Source organism: Helianthus annuus, chromosome 13 (genome assembly GCF_002127325.2).
Source record: "Helianthus annuus cultivar XRQ/B chromosome 13, HanXRQr2.0-SUNRISE, whole genome shotgun sequence".
NCBI classification, from domain to species: Eukaryota; Viridiplantae; Streptophyta; class Magnoliopsida; order Asterales; family Asteraceae; genus Helianthus; species Helianthus annuus.
The window spans coordinates 153609570-153622548 of record NC_035445.2 but is presented as its reverse complement, the minus strand read 5'-3'; the positions used below and the strand labels follow the sequence as shown (position 1 = coordinate 153622548).

The 12979-nt window shown below is 43.1% G+C and overlaps 2 protein-coding genes across 2 annotated transcripts; both read right to left on the bottom strand.

The window, feature by feature from the left end:
- Positions 1 to 1042: 1042 nt before the first annotated feature.
- Positions 1043 to 1734, bottom strand: LOC110901957. The gene is made up of 2 exons (XM_022148705.1): positions 1413 to 1734; positions 1043 to 1242 (listed from the first exon to the last, which is right to left on the bottom strand). The coding sequence occupies exons 1-2, from the start codon at positions 1732 to 1734 to the stop codon at positions 1043 to 1045; spliced, it is 522 nt and encodes a 173-aa protein (XP_022004397.1).
- Positions 1735 to 4029: 2295 nt separating this feature from the next.
- LOC110901958 lies at positions 4030 to 4725 on the bottom strand. Its single transcript, XM_022148707.1, has one exon. The coding sequence runs from the start codon at positions 4723 to 4725 to the stop codon at positions 4030 to 4032; it is 696 nt and encodes a 231-aa protein (XP_022004399.1).
- Between the last annotated feature and the right edge of the window lie 8254 nt (positions 4726 to 12979).

Genomic DNA, 12979 nt, shown 5'->3' with positions numbered 1-12979 from the left:
TAGACGCGAAGTAAATCGGCTCACCACTAAACTAACTCGAGCCCAACACATGGCTAGCTATCGACCCGACTAACCAAAATCGATGCATAATAGACACATGACTTCAACATGAACCGACTAAAGGAACCTAACAACTGACTCAATATGAACCGACTGACTCACTATGGACCCGACTAAACAAGACTCGACACTCACGACTCAACTAACCTACGGACTCACACAATGACTCTAATCAAGACATATAAGTGAATAATGCACAGAAACGTACCTGAAGCGTCGAAATTGGAAAGAAAAACTTGGAAATTTTTGTTAATGGCAGGTCCCGATTCGAAGCAAATGGCCAGATAAACTCGAGTTTCATTGGGTGGGGTTTGTTTCTCACGTGAAACCGGTCACAAGGGTGAAATTATGGGTAAAAATGGTGGAGTTTCGGTAGTTTAATGGTGGATTTAGGGTGGTTAAAGGGTTTTCGGCGGTGGGGTGAAGAAGAAAAAGGTTAGGTTGAATTTTGGGAAGAGTGATGAAAAGGGGATTTTTAAACGACCTGTTAAGCCATCGCGTCGCGCTACGTTAAAACAAGTTACCCGTTACGTAGCGCCACGGCGTGGTTCAAAACATAAGGGTTCAAGTAGGGGTCGCGTAGCGTGACTGTAAAGTTCAAGAGGTGTGGCGTGATGCCATGACAGGGTTCAACAGCAAAACTGAACTGAGGGGTCGCGTTGCACGACCAGGTGGTCCTATTCAGTGTAGCGGCACGCGACAGCGTGTTTTGTACAGAAGGTTGTGAAATTTTTCAAGTTTTATGACTTAGAAAATTTTCTAAGTGTTACCAAACCTTCCCCAAACCATCCTAGATTTTTTCTAAGTGTTGGGACTTACCTGGAATGTCGTTTTCATTGCAATTTCAGCTCCTCAATGGTACGATTCCTGCAAAATTACTTAAACACACAAAGCAAAGGCACGAAAAACTACGAAAACAATACGAAAAATAACGAAATTACAAACGGTACATATTCTACACATGGGATTTCATCCCAAAACACTAATTGGCGGCTTTTGATGGGATTTCGAGAGGAGTTTCCTCCATCTCATTTTTGTCTATTGCTCCTCCAATGTAGTGCTTCAAACGGTGGCCGTTCACCTTCCAATTACGGCCATCCGATTCATCCATTATCTCCACCGCTCCGTACGGAAACACATAATGAACCATATAAGGTCCCGACCACTTCGATTTCAACTTCCCTGCAAACAATTTCAATCGTGAATTGTAGAGAAGTACTCTATCCCTTTGCTAAACTCCTTAACCTTTCTCAACTTCCAATCATGTGCGGCCTTCGTTTTCTCCTTGATTCCCAATGATCGAGCATAAGCCACATCCCTAAGCTCCTCAAGCTCATGGATTTAAAAGAAACGCTTCCTAGTGGCTTCGGTCATATCAAGATTTACGGTTTTCAATGCCCAAAGTGCTCGATGCTCTAGCTCTGCGGGAAGGTGACAAGCTTTTCCATAGACGATCGTAAATGGTGTGGTGCCTAAAGGCGTCTTATAGGCGGTTCGAAACGCCCACAATGCATCGACTAGCTTGGCGGACCAATCCTTCCTATTTTTACCAACGGTCTTCTCTAAGATACGTTTGATACCGCGATTCGCATTCTCCACTTGACCACTTATTTGTGGATGATATGCGGTGGACAAACGATGAGTGACTCCGTAGCATGCAAGCAATTTTTCCATCAATGCATTGCAAAAGTGAGTACCACGGTCACTAATTAAGGCTTTAGGTGTGCCGAATCGGGAAAAGAGCTTCTTAAGGAATTTCAACACTACTCGGGCTTCATTTGTAGGAAGAGCTTAAGCCTCAACCCACTTAGACACGTAGTCAATCACCACAAGTATGTAACAGTTTCCTTTGGAGATGGGAAAGGGTCCCATGAAATCTGTGCCCCAAACGTCAAAAACCTCAAACACTTGGATCGGGTTTTGAGGCATTTCATCTTTGGCTGAAATGTTGCCGATTCGTTGACACGCATCACACGTTTTCACAAACTCAATGGTATCATGAAGTACACTAGGCCAATAAAAGCCACAATCGAACACCTTTTGAATGGTGGCATATGCACCATGATGTCCTCCCGTGAGGCCTTCATGCACATGTTTAACGATGTTCCAACCCTCCTCTCTCGACACGCATCGTCTTAGAATCCTATCTTTCCCATCCTGAAGAGAAAAGGATCATCCCACACATACTTTCTCGATTCACTAAGGAACTTCCTCCTTTGCTGCGTGGTCATTCCTTTCACAATATTGCCACTAAGGAAATTTGCTAAGTCACAAAACCAAGGCAATCCCTCCTTCTCAGCCTCTACAAAATCAATAGACTCGTGTGGGAATGTGTCTCCTATCTCTTCCTCACGAATCTCCTCTCGCCTAGGGTCCTCTAACCGCGAAAGATGATCGGCCGCCACCTTTTCGGCCCCTCTCTTGTCTCTAATCTCAATATCAAACTCACTAAGCAATAGAATCCACCGAATGAGTCGGGGTTTAGCGTCTTTCTTTTGAAAAAGGAAACGCAATGCAGAAAGGTCGGTGAAAACTATGGTCTTGGATAGAACGAGGTATGAGCAGAATTTATCGAAAGCAAAGACTACGGCTAAGAGTTTTTTCTCCGTGGTGGTGTAGTTCTCTTGAGCATCACTTAATGTTTTGCTCGCGTAGTATATGGGTTGGAAGTGCTTATCCTTTCTTTGTCCTAATACCGCTCCAACGGCATAGTCATTCGCATCACACATGAGCTCAAACGGCAAGCTCCAGTCGGGCGAGATAAGAATAGGTGCATTCACAAGCTGTTCCTTCATGAAGTTGAAAGCCTTAAGACACTCCTCGTCAAAGACGAATGGAACATCTTTCTCTAGCAAACTGGTTATGGGGCGGGTGATTTTAGAGAAATCCCTAATGAAGCATCTATAGAAGCTCGCATGCCCTAGAAAACTCCGAATTGACTTCACACTCGTGGGTGGAGGTAACCTACTAATGGTATCTATTTTCGCGCGATCTACCTCTATACCATCCCTAGAAATTTTGTGTCCTAACACAATACCTTCCGTCACCATGAAGTGACACTTCTCCCAATTCAACATAAGTTTCGTCTCGACACATCGCTTCAACATCTTCTCGAGATTCTTCAAACACTCATCAAAAGAGTTGCCATACACCAAAAAATCATCCATGAAAACCTCCATGGAACTCCCAATCATATCCTGAAATATGTCAACCATGCACCGCTGAAAGGTAGATGGAGCGTTACATAGCCCAAATGGTATGCGTCGGTACGCATAGGTGCCATAGGGGCATGTGAAAGTGGTCTTATCATGATCCTCCGGTGCGATGGGGATCTGGAAGTACCCAGAAAAACCATCGAGAAAACAATAAAATTGTTGACCGGTGAGACGCTCCAACATTATATCGGTGAAGGGCAATGGGAAGTGGTCTTTTCGGGTGGCATCATTCAACTTTCGGTAGTCGATGCACACGCGCCAACCCGTGACCGTATGAGAAGGGATAAGCTCGTTTTTAGAATTCATGACAACGGTCATCCCTCCCTTCTTAGGGACAACCTGAGTAGGACTCACCCAAGGTGAATCTAAGATGGGATATATCATCCCGGCATCAAGGAGTTTTAGAACCTCCTTCTTCACAACATCTTGCATGTTGGGGTTGAGCCGCCTTTGGGGTTGCACCACCAGTTTTAATCATCCTCCATGAGTATCCGGTGCGTGCAATAAGAAGGGCTTATGCCCTTGATGTCGGACAATCTCCATGCAATGGCCTCTTTGTTGGCCCTCAACAACTCCAACAACCTTAACTTCTCTCATTCTTCCAACTTTGATGATATAATAATGGGTAGCTCGGAACCCTCCCCTAAGAAAGCATACTCTATATGAGATGTAAGTACCTTAATCTCTAAGGGTGGGGGTTGGGTGGTGTCATCACTAACGGCTAAGACCTCGGGAATCAACGGAATTCCCTCAACTAGTCAACTTCGACTTCATCTACCAACTTCGACTCTTCCTCTACCTTCTCTCCTACCACTAAGTCGGAACCACTAATATACTCTAAACAATGGTCGACACACGAGATGAATGAATTCAAGAAGTAGACGGAATGGCAAGGACCACTATAGTCATCGGAACCACTCGGGTGGTTCATGGAACGATCTGCCTCAAAGGTGACTCTCTCCTCACCGACCCTAAGGGTGATCTTACCATCATAAACGTCTATAAGGGCTTTAGCGGTACGCAAGAACGGACGACCAAGTATAATAGGGACTCTTTCATCCGCTTCCATATCGAGAATGATGAAATCGGCAGGAAATACAAATTTGTCTACCTTAACTAGCAAATTCTCAACTATACCCCTAGGGTATTTCACACACCGATCGGCTAGGGATAATGTCATTCGGGTAGGTGAAAGCTCGACTAAGTCTAGCTTCTCGTAGAGAGAAAAGGGCATCAAATTGATGCTAGCACCTAGGTCGGCTAAGGCTCTAGTATTGGTATTACTACCGAATAGACAAGGAATAATAAAAATAGCGGCATCGGTAAGCTTTTCCGGAAGCTTATTTAGAACAACGGCTGAACACCCTCCATTCAACGGGACATTCGACAAATCCCCTAACTTCTCTTTGTTCCTAAGAAGGTCTTTCAAGAATTTCGCGTATTTTGGCATGGACTGAAGTGCCTCGATAAAAGGTAGATTAATCTTTAATTGCTTGAAGATATCTAAGAATTGCCCATATTCCCTTGAGTACTTTTGGTTCCTAAGATGTGTAGGAAACGGGACTCGCGAATGGTCTATGAGTGGGGAAGGTCTAACGTCTACGGGTGGTTTCTCTACCTTCTTCTCACCTTGAGACTCACCGGGTTGTGCGGTACTTGATGGGCTTAGCCTCGATTGCACTTTGCCGGAGCCTCCATCTCTATCTCTTCGTCTACAATCTCCTCATCTTCCTCAACTACTCTCTCCTCAACTCTAGGGTTCCCTACAGTTTTTGCCACTACGAGTGGTAATGGCTTTAGCATGACCATTAGGGTTCGGTTGGGTGTTACCTGCAAACTGACCGGGTAATCTTTCCTCTAATTTCCTAGACATATCACCTACGACCCTTTGAAGGTCTTGGAAAGAGGCTTGGTTGTTCTTAAGCATAAGGTCATGTTCGCTAAGTGTCTTTTGGGTGGTTTGGTACCTAACAACTAATTGGCTCATCATAGCCTCCATTCTCTCTAGGCTACCCCCTAGATCATAACTTGGACCCTGACGTGGTTGAACCTGACTACTTGACCCCCCATCTTTGACCTGCCCATTGAAACCCTTATTGAATTGCCTATTTGAACCCCCACCAAAGAATGAACCTTGACCCCTATTTGGATTTTGAGCTATTTGAAAACCAGGAGGTCCATTTGAGCGAAAATTGTTATTGTTATTAAAATTATTATTATTTCGCCAACCCGAATTAAAATTACCAAACCCACTAGGTTGACCTCTTCCTTGACCCCCTCCCAAAAAATCGACCTGCTCCTCACCAACTAGCAATGGACAAGCATTCGTATCGTGATCACCTCTGCAAAACTCACACTTATCTACCTTTGCCTAAATCTCTTTAAGCTCCCTAGTCATGTTTTCCAACACAGCAGCTAAAGTAGGGTCCATGGTGACATGGTTCACCCCACGGGCGGGTGCGCTAGTAGTGGTATTTGAATAACCACCTTGATACCGCTGATCGGCTCGCGATTGTGATTGAGATTGGGCAAATGACTCGAAACACTTTAAACACTCAGCAATAGTAAGAATACCCATCATATGACCATCGCATTAGTGTCAAAACGATCACGAGTCTCTTGGGTGAGACCGTTATAGAATTTTTGACAAAGGGCCCAATCGGAAAGACCATGCTAGGAGCAACGAGCACAAAGGTTTTGGAAACGCTCCCAAGCAAGGTAATATGGCTCGACGGGCTCCATGCGGAAGGAGCGAATTTGGTCACGAAAACGTGAGGCTTTAGCGGGTAGGAAATACTTGTTCAAAAAGGCTTGACGAAGGCCCGCCCATGTGGTAAAAGTACCGCTTGGCTGAGAGTCCAACCAAGTAGCCGCAGGGCCGGCTAGTGAAAATGGGAAAAGCTGCAAGTAAGTAGCATCATTTGGGGCTCCGTGAAGGCTAAAAGTAGCAAGGATACGGGAGTTTTTGCTATTGGTGATGGCTTGCATGGCATAAGATGGGATCTGCCATGAGTTTTTGCTAACTATGGATGGAACGGTGATGGGTGAAGCAAGACCGGTGAAATTTTGGGTGGCTTGTTGATGGACGGTTTGCCTAGCGTTGGCCATGTTTTCTAAGTTTACGTTTTCTGTGGCGCTAGAGGTGCTAGAAGTGGGACTATCGGGTGGGGAAACCTTAGGTGATGTTTTAGGTGAATAGGGTGGTGATGGGAAAGGGGTGGGTATCGGAGTGGAATCGAAATGAGGAAATTGAGAAGAGAAAGAAATACTGACCTGTGGGCCTGACCCAATCGAGATGATGACTCTGTGACTGGCGGCTTCGGCGGTCCCAGCGAGCGCAAATGTGGCATCCACTACAAGCAAAAACCTAGATATGAGAAAAGCAAACACTAGTCACTACGACTCAAAAATAAACACAAAAATAAAATTACAAGACTCAAAACAAACAAAACACGTAGCACGTATATGTCAATAAAGTCTATCAAAGCTAATGAACGCGATTGCCAAGAGTTCCCCGGCAACGGCGCCAAAAACTTGATGTGTGCTAAACAGACTATTAAAATTAACTAAATTAGACTCTCTATGCTAGACACTAAAAAGCTTTAATTCTAGACTCGACCTAAACCACACAATCGGCAAGTGTACCGATCGCTGTAGTATAACCCTAGGAAATCCGGATATCGAACCACGAGACTCTATTTATCACGTAAACTAGACTCTAATAGACACTGAAAGACACGACGGAAACTTGTTTAATTGTTTTTTTTGTGGGGGGGGGGTTACGGAAATCTAAGGAAATCTATTTAAACTAATTATTAAACTAAAAGTAGACTAATACGAAATAAAGCAAAGGCTTTTCTTATATGACGAACGAGACCACCTAGACTGGAATCCTTGATTGATTTTAAAGACTTACCGATGAAGTTAACTGCATGATTTATGGAACCGGGATCTTATAGTACTAAACCTATTAAGACACCAACTAAGCCCCTCAACCCTTCTCGAGGTGAAACTTATGGCGCTACCTAGGCCGCTAATCCTACCGGTTATTAGACGTCTTTCCAGTTGTCTAATTATTGTGTAAGTACCCTAATGTTGACCTACTCTTTTCCAATTATAGATCTAGGGTAGTTTGAATTATTTAACTTGACTTGATAGACTAATAAACCGACGGGGCAACTAAGGCACGACGGGTGAAGTCCTTTGAGGTCGCGTAGCGCGACAATATAAAATATCAGAAATCAATGGTAGCGGCACGCGACGAGAAAGGTAGGTAGCCGTGGCGTAGTGTGACGGCACAAATTCCACAAACTGTTGCGTCCATTTTCCAGCTCTAGCATCCCAAAAACTCAGTAATAATTCTAACTCCTTTTCAACTTGTTCCGGGACTTCGTATTTCGGCATTTTAGCTCATTTTCACTCAATTTCCAGCGAATTTAAGCACCAAGACCTGCAAAACTCAATCTGATCAATAGTATGCACATTCTAACGAAAACTAAACTAAATGTAACACAAAACTATACAAACTATACACAAATAAAGGATGTATTTTGCAAAACAGACTATAAAAATTAACTAAATAAGACTTGATGTGTGCTAAACAGACTATAAAAATTAACTAAATAAGACTCTCTAAGCTAGACACTAAAAAGCTTTAATTCTAGAGTCGACCTAAACCACACAATCGGCAAGTGTACCGATCACTGTAGTATAACCCTTGGAAGTCCGGATATCGAACCACAAGACTCTATTTATCACGTAAACTAGACTCTAATAGACACTGATAGACACGACTGAAACTTGTTTAGTTGTTTTATTTTTTTTTGGGGGGGGGGGTTCGGAAAATCTAAGGAAGTCTATTTAAACTAATTATTAAACTAAAACTAGACTAATACGAAGTAAGGCAAAGGCTTTTCTTATATGATGAACGGGGCCACCTAGACTAGAATCCTGGAATTATTTTAAAGAATTACCGATTTAGTTAACTGCATGATTTATGGAACCGGGATCTTATAATACTAAACCTATTAACACACTAACTAAGCCCCTCAACCCTTCTCGAGGTGAAACTTATGACGCTACCTAGGCCGTTAATCCTATCGGTTATTAGACGTCTCTCTAGTTGTCTAATTATTGTGTAAGTACCCTAATGTTGACCTACTCTTTTCCAATCATAGATCTAGGGTAGTTTGGATTTCTTAATTTGACTTGATAGACTAATAAACCGACGGGGAAACTAAGACACGACCTTTTCCAAGGACTATCTAAAGTAATTCGCCGGGTAAGACCTATCAATAGCCCCGCACCTTCCAGCTATAAGGAGTAGTAGAACACTAAAATCTAGCAAATCACTAACAATTACTTCTAAGGTTATTTGCGCAATTTCACCCTAAAGAGTTAAGATTTATTATGTGATATAGACATTCACCAAAATCTAAAACCCTAGCACGACTCTATTATGTGATAAAGACCGTCACCTAGAATCATACGAAGCAATTGATAACAATAAACCAAATCAAAGTATGCATGCACATCAAATCAATAGACCAAACTGTTTACTAAACACAATCAATCCATAAAAATCATACAATTAACGAAAAAGGTAAAACTTCATATCAATCCATTCATCAAAGTCTAGGTGGCTTAAAAGTTTAGCCGAGCATGTTAAGTAATGAAAACAAAGTAAAGATGCTCAAGTAAGAATTCATTGTAACAAGTTTTGTAAGAAAAATAAAAAACAAAGAACTAGAAAACCCGTGTAGTCTTCAATCCTTCGTCCCGAACTCGTACCAATGATTCCAGAGCTTCAAAATCTCTAAGATTGCCCAATGAATGATCCAAAGTTCGCCTAAGATGCTCTCAATTCGTCAAATCTCTGCTCCATATAGCTAGAGAGCGACTGCAAAGTGAGAGGCTCAGGTGGAGGCTGCCACCTCGGATACTGATGTGCTGGTAGCTTGTGGCGCTATGGTGGCCGCTGTCGGCGTGTAGGGTCAATCTGAATCATCACATCCTCAGCTGGATGTCCCTTCGGCGGCTGCACCTGCGGGCCCTGCCTTATCGGCCCCCAGCCGTAGGGCTCAGTCTACGACACTATACCTGCCTGCTGCAACTCTTTCATTCCAAATGTCATCGTCTTGGGCCCCTCGTGTAAAAATTGGGGAACATACTTGGTGAACACCCCCAAATTTTGTGTAATCCGAGTAATATAGGGGCCCATAGGCAAACCAGCACGTTGAGCTCCTCGACGACCTCTGCTAAACGAGTCTGCTAATACTGTAGCCAAGTTCATCTCACGGTTCTCCACACGGCACATGAGAATGAACAGTTCTATCTAATTCGCCTTGTTTTCCCCAGATTTCCGACCCACCAGCATAGTAGACAAAATCTTTAAAACATACCTATAAACTGGGTTACGAACCGAAGTGATCAGGTTCGTAACCGTGAACGGGTGGTCAGATATCGTCTTCCAAATATTCCGCAGCTCAGCCGAACCAACATTGTAATCCCTAGCAGTAGAATAAGCACCCCTCAAACTAGTCAAAAATCTCGGCTATCTCACCTCCCCCTCAGTATAAAACCCCGACACAATGGCAAACCTCGTCATATTCATCTCAAAAACCTGCCTACCTAAACTGAAAGGCACAACTGTGTCCTGATCAAACTTTCCTTCCTTATGTCTCCATGTGCCGTGAAACTCCAGCACCAGCTCCTCATACTGAGTCTGCATACACTCCAATGCATTAGACAACTTTGGACCCAAAAGGTCCAACACTTCCTGCCTTGACCCTATTTCCTCCAACCAATGCCAATCTATAACCCTGTGCTGAAGCAAATCCATATTCCTCAGCTTATCATATTTTTCCCACTCAGATGTATTCGGCTCGAATTGAAGTATCGGGTGATCGAGTCAATTGACTTTATGCGTTGGAATAAACTCGTGATACCTCTGATACTGTATCTTTCTCAACTTTGGATCGTTCATATCTATCTGTATAATCGGGGTATCCTGTGGAACCGGATCTTGCTGGGGTGGATCCAGTTGTGGTGTTGTCTGACCCGCAACCCTTTTTCTAGACCTACTGCTGCGCGAACTGCTAGCCATGTCTGCAAAACAGATATTAAACAAGGCGAAACAAGCAAACAATCAGTAATAACAAACTATTTTTGGTATTTTTAATTTTTTAATTTTTTTGAATTTTTTTTGAAATTTTTATATTTTTTTTGGATTTTTATAAAAATTTTCGAAAAAATTAGAATAGCCGTATAGCATTTCATTCGAGGGCTCGCGGCTAATTCTAAAAAATAAAGTTGGAATAAAAACCGGGTAACCTTTTTACAAATGCTAAGTGATAGTTAAACTCGGCCGAATGGAGATTGAGTACGGGCGAGCCTAAATCACTTGTACATGCAAGTAAACCCAAGACCAACTAACTACGACTCAAATGACTCAAACTATACTAAAACGGACTAAAAAGACAAAAAGACACAAAGACACTAAACTGGACTCAATGTACACTACTCCCCTCGGCACTTTAATTGTCTGCATTTAAAACGAGTGCCTAACCAAGACATTGAAGTCCAACCTTGCTTAAAAAAATCAGCCATTTATTAGTTGAAAACAGATTTTAACGTCGAAAAATTCCGCCTAATTAAAGGAGGTTTTTGTCGTTGCAAAAAATTCCGTTTCATTATGCAAGGTCGAAACTTTATGTGTCAACGTGTTCCATACCAATCAATCATTAATCGAAGCACATTCACGAACCCAAACCAAAACCATCAGCACCCATATGTCGATACTAAACAGCCTAAGCATACTCAAGACCAAGAACACTTGCATATGATAAGCGATAACGTGACATTAGCAAGCTCTAAATTAAGTCCCGTTACTCCCAAACCAAACCAACCGCACCCCTGAACTATACTAACAAACATACATATACTAGACGCGAAGTAAATCGGCTCAACACTAGACTAACTCAAGCCCAACACACGGCTAGCTATCGACCCGACTAACCAAACTCGAAGCATAAGACTCGAAGACACATGACTTCAACATGAACCGACTGAAGGAACCTAACATTGACTCAATATGAACCGACTGACTCACTACAGACCCGACTAAACAAGACTCGACACTCACGACTCAACTAACCTACGGACTCACACAATGACTCTAATCAAGACATATAAGAGAACAATGCACAGAAACGTACCTGAAGCGTCGAAATTGGAATGAAAAACTTGGAAATTTTCGTTAGTGGCGGGTCCCGATTCGAAGCAAACGGCCGGATAAACTCAAGTTTAGTTGGGTGGGGTTTGTTTCTCACGTGAAACCGGTCACAAGGGTGAAATCATGGGTAAAAATGGTGGAGTTTCGGTGGTTTAATGGTGGATTTAGGGTGGTTTATGGGTTTTCGGCGGTGGGGTGAAGAAGAAAAGGGTTAGGTTGATTTTTGGGAAGAGTGATGAAAAGGGGTTTTTTAAACGACCTGTTAAGCCGTCGCGTCGCACTACGTTAAAATAGGTTACCCGTGGCGTAGCGCCACGGGGCGGTTCAGAACGTGAGGTCAAAGTGGGGGGGTCGCGTGACGTGACGGGGAGGCTCAAAGGTCTTGGCGTGCCGCCACAGGTGGGGTCAAATCAGTTTTGTGAACCTAGGGGTCGCGTGGCACGACCAGGGGACTAGTTTCGGTGTGGCGCGACGCAAGGGCGGTTTTTGGGCAGAAGGTTGCAAAATTTTTCAAGTTTTATGACTTAGAAAATTTTCTAAGTGTTACCAAACCTTCCCCAAACCATCCCAAATTTTTTCTAAGTGTTGGGACTTACCTGGAATGTCGTTTTCTTCGCAAATTTAGCTCCTCAATGGTACGATTCCTGCAAATTTACTCAAACACACAAAACAAAGACACGAAAAACTATGAAAAATCACGAAAATTAACGAAATTACAAACGATACATACTCTACACTTGGGATTTATCCCAAAGCACTAAGTGGCGGCTTTTGATGGAATTTCGAGAGGAGTTTCCTCCATCTCATTCTTGTCTATTGCTCCTCCAATGTAGTGCTTCAACTGGTGGCCATTCACCTTCCAACTTCTGCCATCCGACTCATCCATAATCTCCACCGCTCCATACGGAAGCACGTAATGAACCATATAAGGTCTCGACCACTATGATTTCAACTTCCCCGCAAACAATTTCAATCGTGAATTGTATAGAAGTACTTCATCACCCTAAGGATTAAGGGATATGTTTCGCCAATAGGTCAAGAAGCACTATCACATAACGGTTGGAAGACTTGTGATATAATGATAAACCCGTATCGAATGCGGATCCAAGGCGCAAAGATTTTCACGTCAAAGTAGGTGGAAAAGTGTTACTTAAGGTATCGCCCTGGAAGGGGGTGATGCGATTTGGTAAGAAAGGCAAGCTAAGCCCGAGATACAAAGGACCTTTCGAGATTTGTCGAACGTGTCGGGTCAGTCGCTTATAAGTTGAACTTGCCTGAAGAACTTAGCGCTATTCATAATGTGTTCCACATCTGTAATTTGAAGAAGTGTTTCGCTGACGAATCACTGGATATACCGCACACAGATATGCACATAGATGAGAGTTAGAAGTTCGTGGAAAAACCTTTGTCGATTGAGGATCGACAGGTGAAGAAGCTTCGAAGGAAGCACGTGTCTATTGTTAAGGTCAAA